Below are 22,951 nucleotides of genomic sequence, written 5' to 3'. Positions count from 1 at the left end.
GAAAGACTACTGGTTTAGTGTTGTTTCAATAGATTTTTTATGATCTAGTATTTGAACTATATATCGTTGAATCTGGTAGTCATATATACATGTATATAGACGTTGGAAAGAGAATATAATACATGTAGTAGTGCTTGCTCTTAGCCTGTTAATTAAAATAAAGTATTGTAGATTTAATTTTTCTTTATTAACTTTTAAAATTTATATTTTTATTCTACTATTGACCTCACTTTGTAATCGGAGAAGATGCCAGCTAGATAAGGCAAGGTTTCTTTTTTCCCTTGAGATATAAATGAGGTTAATATCTGTAAAAAGGAGGGGAAGTATATTATTTTTTTCAATATACATCTTGATATTCGAAAATCTAACGGATCTTGACTAATCTAGTTCAAGTCGAATCAGTTCATTAAGAGGTAAAACTATCCCAATTGTAGATTTTCTTCATTTATAAGATTTAAACTGAAAATTTTATTTAAAGGGAACAATCGTCGAATTGTCATAATCCACCCTTTCCTGCGCCTTCTACTCTTACCTTTCGTACTGTAGGCCCGCCTTTAACTCTCTGTTACCGCTGTCCCTATTGAAAAGTAATTTCTACAGATGCATACCATCTCCGGCGGAAGAGACTCCACGGGTCTCGAAAGTGGGCTCGACTTTCATCACATATGCGCTACGTCAAACAAAGACTAATGAACAAAAAAAGACTCGGAACTCTAATTATTGATCTTTCATTGGGTCTTTATTGTGATCTCACTAATTTTAATTATTTAATAATTGGTAAATTACACTGGTGGTCCAAAATTTTTTACAAATGTATCGGGTTGGTTCAAAAAGTTTGTTTGCTATTTAATGGTACAAAATATTTCAAAACCGTAACATTCTAGTGCATTCCGTCAATTCGTGATTGACGCCGTAGCAAAATGTTGATGTGGTAATAATATTATAATAACAAAATATTTTTTAATTTTAATTAAAACTCCAAACTTTGTAAAATTTCAAAACGACCTAAATTTTTTGAACTTTTTCAATTTTGCCCCAACCCGCGCACTGTTCATTGTCTTCCTCCTCCCCCTCTACTGTTCATCCCAGACCCGCCCTCTCCTTCGACCAGGCGAGTTCCCATGAAATGGCCCCACTTGGCGGAAAGGACGTGGTCGAGGATGCCGTTGAAGGAAGCTCCAGTACCACATTAGAATCTTGGATCTGGGAAGCTCGAGGATGCCGTTAGGGCGAAGAACGCTCGAATCCTCTTGGCAGAAGAGCCTGGTTCCGAGCTCAAACTCTAGTTCCCAACACTTCTCCGTCAATCCGAAGTCCAAGGCCGCGCTTCTTGGACTCCTGAAGCCAATGGAAGCTTTTTCACTTCGTACCAAACATATATATATATATATATAGAGAGAGAGAGAGAGAGTCCAAGTCCCAATCAACGTCGAAGCTTGCGAGCAAGAGATGAGCTTCCTTCAACAGAATCCTCGACCATGTCCGGTCCGCCAAGTGGGGGCCGTTGCACGGGAACTCGTCAGGCCGAAGGAGAGGACGGGTTTGGGATGAACAGTGGAGGGAGAGGAGGAAGACGATGAATAGTGGCGGGTTGGGACAAAATTTAAAAAGTTCAAAAAATTTAGGTCGTTTTGAAATTTTACAAGGTTTGGAGTTTTAACATTATTGCCACATCAGCATTTTGCTACGGCGTCAATCATGAATTGACGGAATGCACTATAATGTTACGATTTTGAAATATTTTATATCATCAAGTAGCAAAAAAACTTTTTGAACCAACTTGATACATTTGTAAAACTTTTTGAACCACTAATATAATTTACCTTTTAATAAAAGAAAAAACTGCTTTAAATATGTGACCGATTTCTTGCCACGTGGCTTGAAGCGTCGGGCCACACAACAAAAGAGCCAACAGCTCTTTACTATCTTCGATTAAAAAAACAAAAACTGCTCGTAGCAGCAGCAGTAGCAGCATGAGAGTTCTGAATTGACGCTAATGCATCTTTCTGTATAGAGACAAGTCTCAACGTTGTGCCATTCGTGGAGACAACTCCAATAGAGAGAGACGCGTACGCGTCTCCCGTACACCAACTGGCGTCGAGAGCCATGGCCGCATCTCTGCTGGAGATGGTCTACCGTCCAGGCTTAAATGGCTTTATTTTTATAAATAGTTATTCAATAAAACCTCAACCAAGAGTCACATTGAAAATTAAAATATACAATAAAATATACATTAAACTATAGATCATGTACGCTAGAGGGTACTTTTCTTGCACCATATATGAGTCTTTGGAGCTGTCAGGAAAATCCATTTTGCAAGTAGGGAAAGATGATGGTGGCGAAGGAGGTTCGTCTTTTCCCTTATATCAGTGAAAAGACTCGAGTGATACTCGATATTAAAAATTGCCTAAAATTTAATAATATATTATGATAGTTTTGATAAAATTTTCAAAATAAAATTTTATGTTTAAGTTAACTTCTTTTTTGTTTTATACAATACTAAAAATCGAAAGATTTTAATCGAGTAACTAATTATATAATAGTAAGTATTTTAATGTTTAAAAATACTAATTAAGAATTTTAGTATGTAGGCAATGCAAAATAAAAATATAACTACTAACATGGATTTAATTCAAGCGGTTTGTCACCCATTACCTTCAAATAAGGTATTGGATTCAAATTTATGAATAGAAAAAATTCACACTGAAAGAGTTTTTCTCCTTCGTGGGCCGATCTGGATCGAATATAATTAGTTGGGTCAAGTTGAATTTTCAAAGACTAGAGTGCACACCGAAAAAAAATAACAATCTAAATAGAACACAATTTAACAAGTAATAAAGAGGTAACATAGATAATTTATTTATCTTTCATCTATTTGTACTCAAAATAGATTAACCTTTAATATATTTATTACTCACTACTTTCCCTCATTACATGGATTGGATTAATTAAAATGAAGGTAAATGTCAGTGTGGTCGAATCTGTGGTTTGATAGATTTTTTAAGATACCACAATCGCTTAAATAAAAAGGTTAATTTTATTAAATACGGTGATTTGTGTATTTAATCACGCATTACTTTCATTACATCTGTTCATTTTCTACGACAAGCTAATGAAAGTTTGTATGGTGCGTTTGGTTTCAGAATTAAAATAACTTTGATTTTGATCGTAAAAAATGACAAATGATTATGTAGTATATTGAGTTAAAATTAAAGTTAAAATTTTTAACTTGAGAAATATATATTTTTATTGTATAGTGTGTTGAGTTAAAATTAAAATTAAAATTTTTGTAATTTTAACTGCGAAATTAAACGGAGTTTTAACATTCTATTTTCTTTTATAGTTTTTTATAACTCTCTTCTAGATTATATGACAGAAGATTTTCCTGCTTGTCCGGGAAGCAGTCGATGCAAGTAGACTGACGTCTACTACTGAGCTATACAGACTTTACACACATACCGATATAGAAAGCAATCATTATCAACTGCCATGCTGTGCTATGCTATGCTATCATTCGCGCGGACTTGCTCTTCATCTCCTCTTCCTGTCCTCTGCCTCTCACGCCAAGTAGCTGACAGTCACAGACAGATCCAATTATCTCCCAGAAAAGAAAGAGCCAAGCTGAGCTGCAGATCCAACCACTTTCAACTTTCTTTACTCATTGTTTCTGAGGGGAAGAAATGCTCGAGTAAAAGTGTTTCCCGAGAAAGAAAGTGTAATGCAACCACTTCTCGTCCCGTTAAATATATATATATAATCTATTTTTAAATTTTTATTCTTATCAATGAAACTATTTATACTCTTTTATTTATTTTCTCATTTTTTTTATATTAAATCATAGACTTCTTTTGTATTCCAAAAGGAAAAAAAAAACAAATGTTCAATAAATCCATTGTCAAAAAATTTTACTTGCTCTTCCGGACTTGTGAAAAGTTTTAAAAAATAAATATATATGTTGGGAGTTGTTATGCCATACCCAAAAAAATATGGGATATATAAGATGATTGGATCAATTAGTTTGAACTTCTCGAGTTAGCCATATGACTAATAACTTATAATTCTAGTGAAATGTTTTTTTTATGAATAAAAGGGGTGCGACCGGAGTACTAAATCTAACTGTGCTTTACAATAATTTAATAAATGCAAAAAATGATTTAAAATTATTGATTATAATATATAGACCATTAGAATTATGAAAAATTTGAAATTTTAACTGGCATATAATGTAATAGAAAAAAGAAGAAGTTAATGAATGAAAATGTATTGGAATTTCAAGTTTGTTACTGTGATGTTGAGAGTTACGCACGATTTGATGACCATGTTAGAATATTGAATAAATACAATGGTAGATAAATGAAAACAAGCCGGTGAAAAGCATGGGAAATAGACCGGTAGATTATGTATCGTAACCAAGAGGTTTTAAATGTAGATTGTCGAATGTGCTATGAAAGGTTGTGATTACATATACACACTTGTTCTTTGAATAATGAATTATGGAACTTGGCAAAAACCTCACCCCACCGGAATAGTGTGTTTGGTTTTAGAGTTAAGTAGAGTTGAATTTTGATTTTAATTAGATTGTAATGATTGTATTGTTGAATTATGAGAAAAACTATGAAAAATTAATGAATAGTTGAGAAAACGTAATGATTATGTTGTTGAATTGTGGAAAAAGTAATGGATAGTTGAGAGAATTTAATATTAAAAATTGAATTGAATGGTTAAAAAATTGAATAAAAAATAAAAAATAATAATTGTGTTATTGATTTTTGTTGTGTAGTGAGTAGAGGAAGAGGGAGAGAGAAAGGACAGTGGATATATATTATACAATTGATCGAGTTCTAATACGAATGGCCTTTTGTATAGATGTCCGCAGTAATATCTTTGAATCTTTCATATGATTATTTGCATTTGTACTTTGTAGTTACCATATATGGGAAGATCAAAAGCACAAACAGAAAAGGGAATTTTATTTCACTGAATAGGAAAAAAAAGGAAAGAAAAAAGAAGAAAAGGAATTACCTCAAAGAAAGGAAAATGGAAAAAAATGGGGGGTGTTCCGAGAATTGAACTCGGGACCTCTCGCACCCGAAGCGAGAATCATACCACTAGACCAAACACCCGCTTGGCTGCAGCAGAGTTGATCTTAAGTCTATTCATTGTCAATGAGGTGATCTCATATTTAGCAGAGGAACGATAGCAGTGAGCGCAGTGAGCGTTGAGTGAGAACAATGTCGATGGCAACTACTATATCCCCTTCCTGTCATCTTCTCCGGCTCCACCACCTCCGCCGCCCTCATCCTCCGCCGCGGCCGCCGCCCTTGTCGTCCTCCACGCTCCTCTCCCTCTTCTTCAAGCCCCTCTTGGCAACCCCTCCTCCGGCCACAGCAGCAGCAGCAGCATTTTCATCTGCAACGGCAGCGACAGTACTCTCCTCCTCTCCTAAGTTAACCCCGCCAACCCCAGCCTCCAAATCGCTCTTCATCACCGGTCCCCCCGCCTCTCTCACTGTTCGCCCTCTTCCCCTGCTTCGCCAGTCCATCTCCTCTGCGGCATTTCCTCAAACATCTTCTTCGCATCGGGAAGCCTCTCATGACGGAGAAGAGAACGACGACGAAATTCGCGATATTGATGATGACGACGAAGAAGAAGAATCCTATGATGAAGAAGAAGAAGAAGAAGAGGAGGAGGAACTGGGAGAAGGAATTGTTGCCGTGGCGGAAGAGGTGCGGGAACCGGAACCAGAACCGAAGGGGAGCGAGTCCATCCGGCCAGTTAACGGCAAGAAAGGACCGGGCTTGAGCTTGAACTTGAGTGTGAAGGAGAAGAAGGAGCTCGCTTCTTATGCCCACAGCTTGGGGAAGAAGCTCAAGTGTCAGTTGGTGGGCAAATCCGGTGTTACTGAAAATGTTGCAGCTTCCTTCGTCGAGACCCTCGAAGCCAATGAGCTTCTCAAGGTATAACTTTATCATATTCATTCATTCTTCTTCTTCCTTATCTCAAATCATTATAGCACAGCACTGCCCATTGTTGAGATACGGGTTGCGTTCGAGCGGATGTGTTGATTGGGATTGTCTCTTACAAGTGCATTCTCCTTTAAAATTGTCTCATTGTTAATTGCTGTTAAAGTGTCATCAGTCAACTGCATTTGGTGTTATTGTGATTATTCTGATCGAATACTGTGAATTATATCGATATCTTAGCGCATTTCTGATGGATCTTTACAAGGTAGCAGATCTTTACCGAGTTGCTATCAAGGACGGAACAGAAAGTCGAGGGGAGGTAGAGGAATGGGGAAATCATAATTCGAAAGGGAGTGAAGTAATATAATTTCATGAAAAGAAGGGAAAACTCAATAGGATATATTAGAAGCTTCTTGTAGTTTTTACCCGAGTCCAAGGGTGGTGACTGCCTCCCTGTGCCCTCCTTTAAATACATCACTGGTTGCTATGCTATTTGTTATTGCTCTTGATCGTAAGTTACATGATCCTAACTTTGGGATTCACCGGCAGCAGGGCCTCCTCTCGAGTTTTAGTGGTTGTACATTGTATGTATAATTGGAAAATGTGGAGTCTGGCATTTCTTGGATACCTTTTCAGCTGTTTGTAGTGAAATTCATTGCTGGGGAATGGTAGACAGCACTTTGGTTATATTTGTTCTAAGCTGCATAACCTTCCTGTGTCTGGGATCTTTGATTGTCAAGGCTTTCTGTCCTGTAGTTTGTTTCTTTCTTTCATTTGCATTAGCAAAGAGTTTCCGCAATGAGTATTGTTCTATTTAAAAAGTAACTCATATTTTTTTCCTTCGTCGAGACCCTCGAAGCCAATGAGCTTCTTAAGGTATAACCTTATCATATTCATTCTTCTGCTTCTTCTTCCTTATCTCAAATCATTATAGCACGGCACTGCCCATTGTTGAGATATGGGTTGTGTTCGAGCGGATTTGTTGATTGGGATTGTCTCTTACAAGTGCCTTCTCCTTCAAAATTGTCTCGTTGTTAATTGCTGTTAAAATGTCATCAGTCAACTGGGTTTGGTGTTATTGTGATAATTCTGATCGGAAGCTGTGAATTGTATCGATATCGTAGCGCATTTCTGATGGATCTTTACAAGGTAGCAGATCTTTACCGAGTTGCTATCGAGGACGGAGCAGAAATTTGAGGGGAGGTAAGAGGAAGAGGGAAATCATAAATCTAAAGGGGGCGAAGTAAGATAATTTCATGAAAAGAAGGGAAAACTCAATAGTATATATTAGAAACTCGTAGTTTTTACCCGAGTTCAAGGGTGGCGACCACCTCTGTGTGCCCCCCTTTCAATACATCACTGGTTGCTATGCTATTTGTTACTGCTCTTGATCGTAAGTTACATGATCCTAACTTTGGGATTCACTGACTCTGGGGCCTCCTTTCGAGTTTTCGTGGTTGTATGGATAATTGGAAAAATTTGGAGTCTGGCAATTCTTGGATCCTTTTTCAGCTGTTTGTAGTGAAATTGCATGGCTGGGGAATGGTAGACAACACTTTGGTTATATTTGTTCTAAGCCTGCATATCCTTCCTGTGACTGGGATCTTCGATTGTCAAGCCTTTCTGTCCTGTATTTTGTTTGTTTCTTTTATTTGCACGAGCAAAGAGTTTCCGCAATGGGTACTGTTCTAGTTAAAATGTAACTTATATTTTTTTCTTGTAAAGATCAAGATACACCGGACTTGTCCTGGAGAGCTGGATGAGGTGGTGGACAAGCTGCAGGCAGTTACTGGTTCGGTGGTGGTAGGTCAGATCGGTCGGACAGTGATCATATACAGGCCCAGCCTCACAAAATTGGAGGCTGAGGAGAAGAAGAAACAGGCCCAGAGTGTTTTCATGAGGAAACGGATGAAACCCAGACCTGCACTCGTGGTAAATTGGAAAAAGAAAGATATGGGCAAAAATTGTTTTGTTTGATCTTCCTAAGGAAATTCTACTTTCAGCTGCTGCTTAATGCTGATGGTGGTACACTGTCTTTTGATATGCAGAAGAATGGACAAGCATCAAGAATGACTGCCCGAGCTCGTCGTGGGAGCAGCAAGGCGTGAGATTTCTCAACCCATGCATGTGAGAACTTTTTTGTCCCGAAGAACTCGTATACTTCCATCCTTGCATCGAATCTTGAACTGCCACCGGTTGGAGATGTACAATTACGAGTGAAGTAAATACTGAGCCATTGGATGAAGAGGATGGATACTATATTTCTCTTGTACGTAGTATTAAGAGTGGTGGTGGTAGTTTGGAGGAAAAACTTAGGGTGCTCCCTTGTATGTATCTCCTCCGGCTTGTGAACCTTTGATCAATGGAATCAACAACGACATCTGCCCTCTTCTCATTCGAGATTTGGAGTTACAATTGCTTTATTTATCCAGAGGCACGGCCTTCATGTTTAAATAAGCGATTCTTTATTACAATCAAGAATTGCAGATAACCTATTTTCTCCAAAAATCCCTAGCGAATAGTGATTCTGTTGACACAATAACATATAGACCAGCTAAATCTATGAAATTACATTTTTTTTTTGGGGTAAAAAATTGCATCTAAATTTTTTGTAACTTAGCAAATGTGCCCTTTGCCCAATTGAGGCATCAAAGAATGAGAAGCCCATAAATGTAAACGCAGGGAGGAGATGCCACTGGCGGAAGCTTTAGATATGCATTTGAAAACGCCATCTCTCAGAAGTTTCCTTTGAATTTTTCGATTGCATACTCCCAATCAAGCAGCTTTCAACTTCCCAACTTGATGCTGGCTCGGGCTTTCGCAGTACAGCATGCCGGTTGGAGCGAGGAGGCGCTTGAGTGCAAGGAAGAATCGAGCCTGAAAGGAAGAATCATTCGAGCATTAGAGAATTCAAGGCTAAATTGAAAGGACAACTGAACATTTGAGACTTTGTGAGAGCATTAAGTATGTGAAAATTTACCCATTGGAACCCAACGAGTGCACACCAGCAGCCTGGCAATCCAAATCCTCTGCTGCTTACGAGCTGATAATGAAGATGAGAGAAACGTTGCAAATGTCGTTACGAAATCATAAAAGATATCATGATACTTAATGGAAATTCCTGAGATGTTCACTTACGTAAAGGAGAAGGGCACCGAGGCAGAAGCATCCACTCATTGCTAAGCTAACAAACTTGAAGTCCCGTCCTGCCTGCACGAAGAAAGAGTAGCAGAATTAGTGGATGATGATGCTTCAGCGTAATCACATAAGACGTTCTCATGGAGTGTCAAAGTGAACGAACTATACATTGTCTCGGGCTGAAGGGCAGATTCAGAGTGGATTATTATGAGGAGACATGCATTGGTCATTGATTTACGAACTGAATGGGACTTACCAGCAATGTTCCCTCGAGGCTATGAGTACATGGAGTTGCAGATAGGGCGATGAAGAAGAAAAGCAAGACCTTGTGCATCTGCAAGATAAGTTTGTTAATGCTTTTTAGAAGAGGCATATATACTTATGGCATCAAGTATATGCAAAGAAAGACGAACGAGTCTTGGAAAACATTACAGACTCCTAATTCTAACTTAAACAGTGAATAAAGACTGGATAACAAGATTACGGAATCTGCAATCACTAATACGGATGGAGATATTATCAGATTTTTCTCTCTCAAAGGTCGTAAGCATGCTCTATGGTGCGAAATGCAGGCTTGATGATCAAATTGGTCAAATTAGAAAAACTGTTGTTGCAGTCTGGAAGTTGAAACCAACCTCTTGTATGACGTTTGGATCCGATGTGAAAATATTTGGGAAGAGACCAGGGACGGAAGCTCCTATAGCAGATATGACCAATCCAAGAATAGCTCCAATAATCATGAGAGATTTCAGGAGCATCCGGGCCTGTTCGTTTTCAACATATCTTTAGAGCTCAGAGGATGAAAATCCCAGGGAGAGAAAAGGAAAAGAAATGCCTAAAGGAAAACTCGATCATACTGCTAAATAAAAGAGTACCTTCTCTAAGCTCCGATTTTTTCCGTACATCAACTCGGGCATGAATGACTGAGCTGTTTGAGAAAGAGGCTCACCCCACACCACACACATTCCGTACATTTGAATCATGACCTGAATATGCAGAACAAGTCAGTCAATATCAATAATATATGAGATGGCTAGGAGTCTACGGCCGAAATCATACTGATTTTGGCTTAACATATGCAAATAAACTCTTCAACAAGAATGAAGACTAACCTGGTGAGCAGCAACTGTATTGGTTCCCATAGCTGTAGCGAAATATGTAATGAGAGAGTAGAAAGCAACCTGAAACATCAAAAAATGTGTTGCTGACGTTGCCATGCTTCGCAATTATCCTGTAGAGAGAGAAAAACATGAGGCAGAGCTGACCTTTGAAAACATTGTCACGAACACAGGAGCAGCAATTCCGAATATCTGAAGAAATTCGCTAGCTGATGGGACAGAGACGGCAAAGCTGTTGAACCCTTTCTTGTTCAGGGCTTGAATCATCATGTATGCTGCAACAATCTGCGCAATGTGCGAATTACTAGAGCAAGACGAACGTGTAAACTGATGAAAAATCAATAGATAAGCTGCCATCTCGAGAAAGTATGGTCATGACCCTAAGCTATGAGCTCACGTATGGATACCTGGGAAGCCAGTGTTGCCCATGCCGCTCCAACTATGCCGTAGCCTAACATGCTGCATAGGACTAAGTGGCCGAGACCGTTCACTGTACTAGCAACTAAAAGGGACTTCAAGGGGCCCATGGAGTCCTTCATGCCAAGGCTGTAAAATACAGAATACGAGCATAAGGTTGTGAGTGTAAAATTCATGGGATATGCTCAGTAAAATGACAGACTATCTTTTATGTGGTTTACAGTGCCAGAGTTGCGGAGGTTGTATTCCCAAATTGTAAACAGATAATCTATTCAAAAAGGAACATAATACAGATCAGGCTGAGCAGGCAGATTAAGAGGCTCGTATTGGCACCTTGAACTCTGAGCAACCAATCCATAGAGAATTGCTGGCCATGCTAGACCACGAATCTGTCAAGAAAAGAAAGTCCCGAATGATTGGGTATGCTCGAGTGGAATTATAGTGGCGGACATGTCTAATATTGGGTGTTAGATTGGAAGTCAGTTAAATGTCAAATACTGATATGCTGTTTTAACCAGCAAGTCAGTGCAGCAAAAGGTCGAGTTCCAATTACAAAAATAACAAGTATTAGTTGTAAAAGATAAGAAAACCGGCATTTGTATAATGGGAAACAGAACGAACCTGAACATATTTAGTGGCTGCAGGTATAATGTGTGCGTTCTTGGCCCCGGCAAAAGCTGAAAACAGTAAGTCAGAAAACATGCAATCGAGTAAGCTGATTGTTTAGAACAGGGGGAAAAAAAAAATACACGGGACCTTTCAAGTGAATCATTTTATTGGTCGAAACAGCAAAAGATCGATATTGATGCAGTACCGGTGAGTGCCTGGAAACCAAGGAACTGCGTGAACAAGAGCATCAAGGTGCCGCAGGTCAATCCGATAAACAGCAGGATTGATATTTGGTGCTGCACATCATTCTTGTCCTGCAACAATATAAGAGATTTTAACCGAGCTGCATTCACCAACCAATCCCTTTGACACATGATCCGAATATCAAGCATATATTTTTTTTTTTGGTCCAAATTTCTCAGAATCTATTTTGCAGCTTATGAAAACTTGAACATGAGATTGAAAACGAGAGCCTTGAAGAGCTTACTCCTTTAGCGAGCGAAGTGGCAACCATATTTGAAGTAGCAATGGAGAGGAACATAAACAAAAGATTCATGTTGTCACAAAAGACCGTCCCGGGACCTGTCAACATTTAAACCATTGAATTGCGGAACCTTATGTAGCAAGCGAATGCTGGTAACAAATTTCATGAATTCCAGACATTGTCTTATATAATTTCACTCCGGGGGATCTTTTTATTCTTTTGCATTTTCACCCTCAGAACTCTTTCTTATATCAGTAGTCTCCAGAAAGTACTATGCCTGGGAAATAATATTCCTATACCATGCCCAAATGACGGGGTTACTTCGAGACGATGCCTAACTAAAGGATTTGAATGTAAATTATCAAAAGTCGAGGAACTCAATATTTATTTTTCGGATCTTTCAAAAGTTAGAAATGCGCGGGCCTTGAAAAATAAGTATAAATAACTGAAAGGGGTTTTTACCTAAAATGGCATACGGTTTACTCGTTTTGTCAAATTTATCATATGTTTTTTTGGTCAAATCTATTCCATAGTTTACTTTTTGCATCAAATCTATCCCGACGTTATTTTTTCTGTCAACATTTAACGGCTATGCTGACGTGACACGTAGAGAGATATTAGGCCACACTTGCCACGTGAGTGTCACGTCAGCACGGCCACTAAATGTCAACGAAAAAGATAATGTCGGGATAGATTTGATGCAAAAAGTAAACCATGGGATAAATTTGATAAAAAAATATATGATAAATTTGACAAAACGGATAAATCATGAGTCATTTTAGGTAAATTCTCCTAACTGAAAATAGAGTAGGAGGGAACAGAGACCGTCCAAATTAAGGACATTTCATTCACACCTAACTATCTACCCAACTGAAAATGTTTATTCAGATTCTCCTATGGAGGAACTACCGCTGCTGGCAGTAGTAGCAGTCACTGACCTAGAGCAGCGAGTTCCGTTGAGCTCCCCTGGCCGATCACGGCGGTCGAGATGAGGCTCATCAGCGGCGCGCAGATCCACAGCCCCGTCGCGGGCCCCGAGAACATGACAATCTCCTTGATCTGATCCCATAAGCTCCTATTTGCCAGGTCCTCTCTCTTCTTGCTCAATGCCGCCGCTCCCTGCTCTGTCGGCGCTGATATTGGCGCCCCATTCTCCGCATTCTTGATGGGGATTTCAGCAGGGCGGTCGTCGATGAGGTCTTGCTGGTCCGAGGCGATGCAGGAGGGAGGAGGGAGGAAGCTCCAGTGGCGGTTCTTGGGGGTTATTTGTGGTAATGACGCAAGACGGAGCGGGGAAGAGCGGGATGGATTGCGGGATGTGAGGAGTAGCTGCTGAGGGAGAGAGTGGAGGCGTTTCGGGCTTGCAGGAAGGGGAATTGATGATGCAGTGTGAGAGGAAGAAGGGTGGGTTAGAGCTCTGAGCTGCATTGTTTATGGCGGCAATGGAGGAAACAGGGGAATACACTGTGGGGAAGAAAATGTGAGATGGAAAAATAGCGGTTTCAGTTTTATTATGTGGTTTAACAAAAAAAAAAGACAGACTGAGAGCTGAAGCAACTATGACGTGGCTCGGCTCGGCTTGTCCTTGGAATTAAAGGAAAGGTCAAATTGTGATGTTAATAGTAGCTAAAAGGGAAGAAAGCATTTGATCCGTTCCTTGATGTAAATAAAAAACGAATGGACGCTCTTCTTGCTTCAGTCAAAATGCCGATAATAGTTAAATCATATGAATTACAAATTAGAGCTTGAGAAACGAGAGTCTTGTCGAGCCTTATGTGGTTGAATCTTGAATTTAATGTTTTACTTCGGGTTGATCATGGTCGGAAATTGTATGATTAGTTAGAATGAAAAACTTAAAAAACAGAATTTTTAGCATTAACTATTAAAATGAATTTAGATGGTAAAATGAATGAAAATGTGGTGCATTCACAGAAAATGAGATATGGTCTCCTATTTATTTTTCGAATAAATGGAGAATTTCATTGATATCAAAGAATATACACGAGACACTCGCTCAAGCACATAAATGAAAACTCTCAATTAACAATGATGACTCCACTCATCTAAGCCTAATGAAGCAGAAGAAGCTAACTTAAAGAAGACCTTAAAAATAGTCAAATTTTTTATCTGATAGATTGAGGAATTCTCTCCATTAGAGAAGGAACTCTCATTTGAATTTTATTTTTGGTGTGATTGATTTTAGAGTTAAGTAGAGTTGAGTTTTGATTTTAATAGATTTGTAATAATTGTGTTATTGAATTATGAGAAAAAGTGTGAAAAGGTAATGAATAGTTGAGAATGAGTAATATTTTGTGTTGTTGAATTGTGAAAAAAGTAATGAATAGTTAGATAATTTATCATTAAAAAATAAATTGAATAATTAAAAAAATTGAATAAAAAAAATAATGATTGTATTATTAATTTTTATTATATAATGAGTAGGGTTAAAATTTTAGAAATATAACTCACAAATTAAACCGACTGTTCTAGTATGATAGGTCGATGATCACCTATTTATTGGTGGCACTGGCACATCTATTTTTTGTCGAGTTGGTGGTAAAGTGACATGTGTCACATCCCGATAGGTCAATGATGCCTTACATGGACAGAAGTTGGAATAGTTTTAAGCCATTAATTATTTTATTTCATTAAAGAAAAGTTTCAAGCCATTAACACCCTTAGGCAAGCTCGGCTTGGTGGCTTCTGGGCTGAAGGAGAGACATCGGCTTCCTAACCCTCCAACTAACTTCTTTATCGCCGCCGGATCTAACTGTAACACTTGTGGGGCCCACGCTTCCCATAGCGGTCGTGCCAGCGGCAATTCCAATAAGGCTTAAACCGGACCTTACCACATTCCGGAACTCGGCCCGAAACAATTCTACATTATTAGTTTTTTAGGTGAATTGTACTGATGGTCCAAAAAGTTTTATAAATATATGGTATAAAAAGTTTTTTTTGCTACTCGATGGTATCAAATGTTTCAAAGTTGTTTTAGTATAGTACAAGCCGTCATCTCACCATTGACGCCGTCAAGCCATCCTTTATAAGACTGTAAATTTTGCACTATCATGTAACTTACGTAAAATATTTTGTACTATTAAGTTACAACTTCAAAATATTTTGCACCATCATGTAACGTCCCACAAAAATTGATTTTGCACAATCAGCGTCGGCTTAACGGTATCAATGGCGATATGACGGTTTGTACTATACTGAAACTTTGAAATATTTTGTACCATCAAGTAGCAAAAAAAACTTTTTGTATCATATTGAAATATTTATAAAACTTTTTAGATCGCTAGTGCAATTTATCCTAATTTTTTTGCCATAACAGCCCTACCAGCTTGTTTGAATGAGAAGGAAATAAATGATAAGGGAGTGGAGGGAACATTGTATAGAATTTTTAAAAACTCCTTCAACTTTCTATTCCCTCCTTTTTCTTTAACTCTGTTTTCCGTTTTCCTCAATCCAAACGGAGGGTATATGCTAACTAGTCGCAAGCAAAGCAAATATGAACTGACACAACATGTAATTGTTTTTCTCTCTGAATTCATTTGTCCTAGTAAGGGATTGGACTCTCTTCCTTGATTATCATTACAAAATGGGCTTTTCGTTTCAATTAATTTCTTAAAGTAATTCTCGATACGAAATAAATAGAGTCCTTCACGGTTCCGAAAATTGTATCGGTTATGCAGTAGATTATGTCCTAGATGTAGATTGATCCTTACTCATTTTGATAAGTAATATGATGAAGTTATCAAATGATCTGGGAGAAGCAACATGACCCAACGTGGACCTACTTTACGAATTACAAATTATTCATGACCATGTTTTCGTCATCGGCCCTTTTTGTGTCGCCTGTTAAGAAAATGCATCTTTTTATTTTCTTATATTTTTTCATTTATTTTTGAGGTCATTGATCTAGTATAATGAAAAATTATGAGTGACATTATTTCCGCAATTTCGAGAGATCGAGCATTTATGGTTATTTCCTCTCACAATAAGTATGCTTTTTGGAATTCGAACTTGTGTTATCCTCTTTACAAAATTTGAAGTTGCTTATCACTCCATGAATATTTGTTGGTTCCTTTACTGTAGTTTCTTCTGTGATTCACAATACACTTTGGAGGACAGGAAAATAAGTTCGAAATTTGGTCGGCACCTTACTTTCCTCATACCCACCAACCGCACAATCAATGGCGGACATGCAAGTACGTAGCATCTCATGGGCTGATCCTAATTGGCTTTAAAAATTTTGGTGTTCCATACGATTGCAATTTTCAGGATTTTTCCAGCCAATAGACACGGCCGCAAACTAGAATCTCCCCCATTTTGTTTTAAATTTTATTTAATTTTCTAGGACCCCAAAAAGAAAAAAAAAATTAAAAGATGAAGTTTTTTCCTATGTACTAATTACAGGCCATTATTAATTCAGTTCGAGCCAGATTAACCCCTTTTAAAAGTTGAACATTTTGGTTACACAAATGATGGAGATTTTGATATAAAAAATTGTCTCTTTGCCTCCTCATTCCGTTCCATCCTTGCATTAGCTTTAGTATAAGATGATATACTTTACTTTGGGTAAAGTAATAGACGATGGGTTATCGGAAAATTCCAGGGAGGGCATTCACCAAAAGTGGTGATATAATGGCTGTAAGATTTATTATTATTTAAAAGGCTTCTCTTAAAAATGTAAGGCAACCCTCGCCATATAAACTTGCGAAAGTACTAGATGATTTCAGATTCTACTCGTTGTGAAAGTACCCGCGCCCCCTAACTACTAGGATTTTTATTTCATTGTATTTACTCTAAGATCCTCATTTATAACCAAAAAAATAACAACCCTTAGCAATCTGATCTATCAAATTTTCATAAATCTTAGGAAAATTAAGATAAGAAAGGAAAGTCATTTATGCAAACTCCAAAACATAGAAAGGAATGAGATTATAAAAATTCATCCAAGAATAACAATGATGATTTCAGACAACAAACATCGGATAGAATAAATGAATGCCAAATGGTCAACAAATATAACACTCCCCACACCAAACAAATCAATTACAGATACGCAAAAATAAGCACATAAAGACAAACTGAGCCATGGTTCGTATAAATTATTATACTCCATAGCGCCGAACTCCTTGGCCCCATACTCTTGTCATCCTTCTAGAACTTTGACTGTAACTTATTGATGACACCGGAATCCACCTGGAAAGCTTTGGCAAGGATGTCAGCAGAGACGGCGGGCTTCGACCCGAACACAGCATTGGCGATCGTGATGACCCCCGGGTTCTGGCTGCTCAGGGCGGCAATAGCAACTGCGTTCACCTTCCCCACGTTCCTCTGGAAGTGGACCAAGCCGACTGGGAACACGAACACGTCGCCCTTGCTCAAAACCTTGGTGATGAGGCGGTTGTCGGGGTTGGAGGTGATGAAGCCGACCTCTAGGGTTCCCTCCAGGACGGTCAAGATCTCACTGGCTCGTGGGTGAGTGTGGGGTGGGTTGATGCCCCACGGTGTGTAGTCGATACGGGCCATAGAGATGCCAAGGGTGTTGAGACCCGGAAGTTGGGTCACGGTCACTGGGGTGACCCTCGACCCAACAGGGTTCGATGTGTTGCCCGGGAGATGAAGACCGCTGAAGAAGAAGTCATTGGCTTGGACAGTCTTTGAGTCCTTGCAGGAAAGCCCGTTCACTAGTACTGCTTCAATAAAAGCCAATTAATTATCAATATAATTTTCATCAACACCTTTCGCAAAAATCTGACAATTCCCATAATGACGCAATAGCCTATCATTAGCCGGTTATATAATTGGGTTAATTTCACTGTACAGAGCAACATTTTGAAATTTTTCATCATATAGCATATATTATATTAATTTCACCAAATTGCACAATGTTTTGAAATTTTATTCATGGCATAACACAACGTCAATTTTCCAATCATTCCCTCACGGAGAGCTAATGTGGTCGACGTTTTTTGCCCACCTTGCATAGCTGGACTTTTTGTGGGCCCTAAAACTTTTCACAATATAGCACGGATTTTAAAATTTTTTCATAATGTAGCACACTTAGTATTAATTTTGTCAAATTGCCCATTTTATATCATGGGAAGAAGCCGTTGGGGCCGCACAAAAAGCCCAGCTATGCAAGGGTGGGCCCACACGTCGACCATGTTAACTTTCTATTAAGAATTGATGGAAAATTGACGTCGTACTATGCGATGAAAAATTTTAAAATATCGTGTAATTTGATAAAATTAATATAATATGTGCTACCAGGTGAAAATTTTCAAAATATCATATTGTATGGTAAAATTTATCCTATATAATAAGCTAATGTATATTATACCTCGGTTGTTACCGACATCTGCAACACAGAAATCCTGCAATGGAATGTGATCAGCCATGATAACGGAGAATAGAAGAGCTGGGAGCACAATCAAGAGAACATGGGTTGCCATCGATCCCGATAATCTTTATCGAGAGTAAGTGAATATATATAGATCTAGCTAGAAAGGTCGGAACTGTAACAATCTTGGTGAAGAAGCCTGAGAGGTAGTTTATGTGTTATGTGAAAGCTGGAGTGATGCATCTGCTTATTTATAAGGGAAACTAACAACGCTCAATGGACATATGGAGTACGATCCATCTTTTAAGATATTCAGCTTAAGAATAATTAATTAATAATCTCTTTATGGTGCCGTCTCCTCAACTTCATGGCAAAGAATAAGAATTGACAGAGTCAAAGTCCAATACCGTCGTCTGAAAAGAAAACTTCAGTAGATCTAAACAGTTGGGGTTAATTACACTAGGAATACAAAATATTTCCAAAATATTAACACTTTAGTATAAAAAGAAAAATTGAAACAATTTAGTACATGAAGTTTCCAAAAGTTTCAATCAAATACATTTTATCATCATGACTAACATCGTTAGCGAATACTGACGTAACATAATATAATAAACTAAAAATAAAATGATAAATAATAAAAAAGGATAAAAATCAAAAGATTATCTTTGCATGACGAAGTTAAATTTGATTTAATTTGATTTGAAGAGATGAAGATAAAAATAGCTGAAAAAAATATGTTAGAGAATTTGAAGAAGAAAATAAAAAAGTAATGATTGTATTTGTTGAATTGAGAAAAAATATTGAATTGTTGAGAAAATTTAGTATTAAAAAATTAATTGTAATAATAGATAAGAAAAAGTACGAGAGAGAATTTGAATAAATAAATAAAAAAATAATGATTTCATTATTAATTTGAAGAAAAAAGTAAAATAAAATAAAATTAAGTTGAATTCGATTGGTTGAAAGCCCGCATGAACTTCTAAAGCATTCAAGCAGTAGATACAATAGCCGCGTTCCCCATCTTGTTTCTCCAGATCCACACACAAACCCAAGCAAACAGATCTCACACAGATTCATTATGCAATTTCGAAAGAAGCAAATTTATTTTTTTCAAGAAGAAAAAATGAAACAAGATCAGAGAAGGGGGTGGGACACCCTTGCCGGCCAGCCCAGCCTCGATGGGGGTAGCCTCAAGGGTCTAAACTCGCCGGCGACCCTCGTCAGCAGGGCGCCCCCACCCCGATCCCCTTAAAAAAAAAAAAGCAATAAAGGAGATAGAAATTTGTGAAGGAGACTTTTTTTTTAAAAAAATTATAATATATATTTATTTTACTCTTTTTAAAATGAAAAAATAATAGGTACTATAATATTTATGCCATGTCATTACTTGCTAAAGATGTTAGTCTGAAATCGACGGAATAAATCCGATTGAAACATTTTGAAACTTCATGTGCTAAATTGTCAATTTATTTTCTTTTTGTACCAAAGTGTTACATTGCTGAAACATTTTGTAAACCCTGGTGTAACCAAAATGTGTTCCTAATAGCAAATATGGACATATGTGTGCATATATATGCAGTTGATATATATAATATGGAGAGGATGTTTTGGTGTTACATGAGCCGGCTGCTACATTTTGTTGACAATAAGTGCAATGTTTTGAGATTCATTCAAAGATCTCAAGTTGCGGGCGGGACACGGTTGCGGCATTTGAATGAGTATAATTAGACACAGCTAGCCAGCCAATTTTTCTACGTCTTCATCATGTCTATTCTCGACTGTATCGTGGAAATATATCATGATCAGTTGGAACTATTCCATTTTACTTTCATTTTAGCAATGGCTTGTAACATATACAAGATGGTGCTCCTTGTCAATTTTCTAGCACAGCTCTGAACCAGTTTAACATTAATCTGTAATCTATATCTATAACATCTATAAAAGTGTGAAACTCACACAAGTGTTTCTTGATTTTTTTTAAAATTCTAATTTTGCCCTTCAATATACATGGGCATTTTTTAAAATGCCTATTTTTGTTTCCTTTCAATGTATCTTGACACATATTGTGTTTTTTTTGTTACAACTTGACTATTATAATCGAAATGCCTTTTCAGGTACATTTGACTACTGATTGTGCCCTTTTAACATAAATTTATCTACATCTATAAAATTAACATATATGTTAGTGTGAAACTCCTTAAAGCATGTCTCGTCAAAACCATGCATTCATATCCCTTTACGTGCCTTTTCAATTGTAAAATATAACCGCATGAACGTTGTCATCGCACACCTTTAATTTTTCCACCCGCTAGGCTTTGCTATTTGCTTTCTCTCTAATAGCAATCAATATTTCCATCGTAGCCATGGATTTTGCGGCCCATCAATCGGTATGCATTTATCAATTCTTATCTCTTCAGTTTTTTATTTGAATTTCAAAATTACTCGACTCTTTTGTCTCTCAAGAGAAGGATATCATTGTATACAAAAGGATATGAGCATAGAGTAAGAAAACAGCCTATGGGGGAAAAATTTATCATAAGTTTCAATTAACACGAAAGCATGGGTACCAGTCTAATGATGCAAATTAGGTCAATAGTGTGAAGGGGACCATGCCCCGTTTCCAAGGCCAGGGTTCACTGCAGGAGTGTTCCATAGATTGATTTACCGGTCAGTGGATAAATGGTGGGCGGCGGCGACAACAGACATTGGTTCCTTCTGCAGGATAGGACGTGGCTGAGCATAGCAATTAGGTACGTGACTGTGCCGAGTCTCAAGCAGGCGTGCGGACAGTAACAGGAGGAGCGAGCGAGCGTATGGATTTGGTGGCTTTGGTGGGATTGGTGTTTGTTCAATTAGTGGGCGAAGGTGTCCGTTGAGTGGAAGGTTTAGGTACGTGAAATGGGAGCGGTAATGATCAATATTTCTTTGTTAGATAAGAATTTTCCGGCTCATCAATTGGTATGCTATATAAATATTCTTACCCGTTCAAATTTCTGTTTGAATCACCCATAAAAATGTCAAATTGGTTAATCTATGGAATCGTTTGAATTTTTCTTTTTCAATGAGATCATGGATGTTTTCAACATATTAGTTGAAATGAATCCTGTCTGAACGTGAGTGCGATATTTGAAGCTTTACATTAGAGGTAAAATTTCCACTTTATTCCCATATGCAAATAGCAAAGTGTCCTTGATAGTTAGAATAGAACCAAAAGGCAAAAGAAGAGTTTCGTGCTCTGGGGAGCTTCTGACATCCCGCTAGCGGTATGGTACCGCTGACTTTATAGCCGTTGGATTCAACATTTTATTTATTTATCGTTTATGTATTTATCAATCCGACGGTTATAAAATCGGCGGTACCATATATACGATTCCATCAACATATAGAAATACTTTTTTCAATCCTAATTAAGGATCGGAAGATAAAACAATATATAGAAATACTTTTGTCCCCAATATAGAGAATTACATTCAACATGATAAGATATAAAAGAATTAGAAAACATTGAATGTATTGATATCGATATTTAGATAAAATTAGTAGAACTTAGTTATTACTTTTACAAATAATGAAACTTTTCAATATTACTATTTGATTGAAATGAATATATTAAAACCTTGAGCGTAGTGTCAGCTGAGTACAATCAATAATTAAATTCGTTACTTCTAAGAGAAATCTTTTCATTACATTTAATAGATATTGAGTTTTAAATTACGATGATATAATGATAACCAAAATATATATAATAAACATTATGCCCTTTTTACCAAGGCGATTGATTATTTCTAATCCTCTCGCAAATCAATCCCGTTTTTCAACATGAATTAATCTTAGGTTATTCTATCCCAAACATAAACTTAGAATCCGTATTCCAAGTTCATCTAAGTTGCTAGAACAATCTAATTGGTGGCATATCAATCAAATAGCTTTAAAAATGGAATAAAATAAACGCGATCAACCAATTGAATAGCAAGAAGCAATATCACATATTAAGAATGAACCCTAGATTCTATTGAAACCCTAGGAAATGAAATTAACTCATAGTAATGGAATTCAACAACCAAGAGATCAATGAAGACATGACAAAACAAAGATAGAATAAAAGAAAAGTCGAAGAAACATGGCCGGTCTCGGGCTCGAGTCATCTTCGATCTTCAAGTTTGTCTCCCGTTGCTCTTTGACGTTCTTCATCTTCTCCCTAGTGTTGACTTGCCTCTTATGTTCAGCCGAGTTCTAAATAAATAAGAGAGAAATCCTAAGGGCATGTTTGGTTTCAAGATAGTATTTTAGAATCACAATTCTAACTTTAACTCTACTCACTATAAAACAAAATAACTCATACAAAGTCAAAGAGTGGGCCCCATTTATACCACTTTTTTCCACAACAAAACAACATAACATATACAAAGTCAAAGGTGGACCCCATTTATACCACTCAAAATCAAAATCAAAATCTGATTTTAAAATCCTACTATGAAACCAAACGCAACCTAAAAATCCTCTAGAAGTCTAGATTATAATTACCTAAAAATAAGAGTTCAATCAAAAGAAATCCAAAATATCTGCTTCAAACATTGATTCTCGAACTCTTCCCATCATACCTTCCCTTCCAAGAAAGTCTCCAGCTCGTTAAATTGCCCAAAATAGCCCGAAGAAACACAAAATTCGCTGAGAAACTCGGACAACAAAGTGTGTACCTAAGCACGGTTTTACAGAGTTGAATCGATCAAATTAGATCTTCTGTTCTGAGGCACACTTGAAAGGGCGCCTGGGCACCATCCAGCTGAGGTTCAATCTTGACTTCTTTGATGATTCCAAAGTCTCCATCATGATCCTTGGACTTCTCCGTGCTTCTAAAGTTGTACTT

General features: G+C 37.5%; 3 protein-coding genes and 1 non-coding gene across 5 annotated transcripts; 1 reads left to right on the top strand and 3 right to left on the bottom strand.

The window, feature by feature from the left end:
- Nucleotides 1-5,051: 5,051 nt before the first annotated feature.
- TRNAP-CGG lies at nucleotides 5,052-5,123 on the bottom strand. The gene has a single exon. It is a non-coding gene; the product is annotated as a tRNA-Pro (tRNA).
- Nucleotides 5,124-5,196: 73 nt separating this feature from the next.
- Nucleotides 5,197-8,363, top strand: LOC116203447 (lysine-specific demethylase RSBN1L-like). Its single transcript, XM_031535178.1, has 3 exons — nucleotides 5,197-5,957; nucleotides 7,689-7,895; nucleotides 8,012-8,363. The coding sequence occupies exons 1-3, from the start codon at nucleotides 5,232-5,234 to the stop codon at nucleotides 8,069-8,071; spliced, it is 993 nt and encodes a 330-aa protein (XP_031391038.1). The 5' UTR covers nucleotides 5,197-5,231; the 3' UTR covers nucleotides 8,072-8,363.
- A 2-nt stretch (nucleotides 8,364-8,365) lies between these two features.
- Nucleotides 8,366-13,218, bottom strand: LOC116203446 (protein DETOXIFICATION 46, chloroplastic-like). Its single transcript, XM_031535177.1, has 14 exons — nucleotides 12,668-13,218; nucleotides 11,733-11,827; nucleotides 11,451-11,559; nucleotides 11,258-11,313; nucleotides 10,970-11,025; nucleotides 10,627-10,765; nucleotides 10,367-10,504; nucleotides 10,214-10,282; nucleotides 9,977-10,087; nucleotides 9,737-9,865; nucleotides 9,358-9,435; nucleotides 9,102-9,173; nucleotides 8,944-9,006; nucleotides 8,366-8,840 (listed from the first exon to the last, which is right to left on the bottom strand). The coding sequence occupies exons 1-14, from the start codon at nucleotides 13,155-13,157 to the stop codon at nucleotides 8,739-8,741; spliced, it is 1,707 nt and encodes a 568-aa protein (XP_031391037.1). The 5' UTR covers nucleotides 13,158-13,218; the 3' UTR covers nucleotides 8,366-8,738.
- A 3,431-nt stretch (nucleotides 13,219-16,649) lies between these two features.
- Nucleotides 16,650-18,311, bottom strand: LOC116203445 (putative germin-like protein 2-1). Of its 2 annotated transcripts, none has more exons than XM_031535174.1 (2): nucleotides 18,082-18,311; nucleotides 16,650-17,434 (listed from the first exon to the last, which is right to left on the bottom strand). In XM_031535174.1, the coding sequence occupies exons 1-2, from the start codon at nucleotides 18,191-18,193 to the stop codon at nucleotides 16,896-16,898; spliced, it is 651 nt and encodes a 216-aa protein (XP_031391034.1). In that variant the 5' UTR covers nucleotides 18,194-18,311; the 3' UTR covers nucleotides 16,650-16,895. The 2 variants fall into 2 exon arrangements, with proteins under 2 accessions (XP_031391034.1, XP_031391035.1); XM_031535175.1 differs by having other exon boundaries at nucleotides 16,650-17,431; nucleotides 18,082-18,310.
- Between the last annotated feature and the right edge of the window lie 4,640 nt (nucleotides 18,312-22,951).

Source organism: Punica granatum, chromosome 4, assembly GCF_007655135.1.
Source record: "Punica granatum isolate Tunisia-2019 chromosome 4, ASM765513v2, whole genome shotgun sequence".
NCBI classification, from domain to species: Eukaryota; Viridiplantae; Streptophyta; class Magnoliopsida; order Myrtales; family Lythraceae; genus Punica; species Punica granatum.
The sequence above is the reverse complement of the archived record's forward strand: the minus strand, read 5'-3'. Positions and strand labels throughout refer to the sequence as shown.

Excerpts from the sequence above, each read along its gene's own strand:
- LOC116203446 (XM_031535177.1), bottom strand. The coding sequence starts at position 13,157 with ATGCAGCTCAGAGCTCTAACCCACCCTTCTTCCTCTCACACTGCATCA. Across the intron at positions 10,088-10,213 it reads ATACAGTTGCTGCTCACCAG|GTCATGATTCAAATGTACGG; the intron begins GTTAGTCTTCAT and ends CTGCATATTCAG. Across the intron at positions 9,174-9,357 it reads GCCTCGAGGGAACATTGCTG|GCAGGACGGGACTTCAAGTT; the intron begins GTAAGTCCCATT and ends TTCTTCGTGCAG.
- LOC116203445 (XM_031535174.1), bottom strand. The coding sequence starts at position 18,193 with ATGGCAACCCATGTTCTCTTGATTGTGCTCCCAGCTCTTCTATTCTCC. Across the intron at positions 17,435-18,081 it reads AGATGTCGGTAACAACCGAG|CAGTACTAGTGAACGGGCTT; the intron begins GTATAATATACA and ends CTTTTATTGAAG.
- LOC116203447 (XM_031535178.1), top strand. The coding sequence starts at position 5,232 with ATGTCGATGGCAACTACTATATCCCCTTCCTGTCATCTTCTCCGGCTC. Across the intron at positions 5,958-7,688 it reads AAGCCAATGAGCTTCTCAAG|ATCAAGATACACCGGACTTG; the intron begins GTATAACTTTAT and ends TTTCTTGTAAAG. Across the intron at positions 7,896-8,011 it reads AACCCAGACCTGCACTCGTG|AAGAATGGACAAGCATCAAG; the intron begins GTAAATTGGAAA and ends TTTGATATGCAG.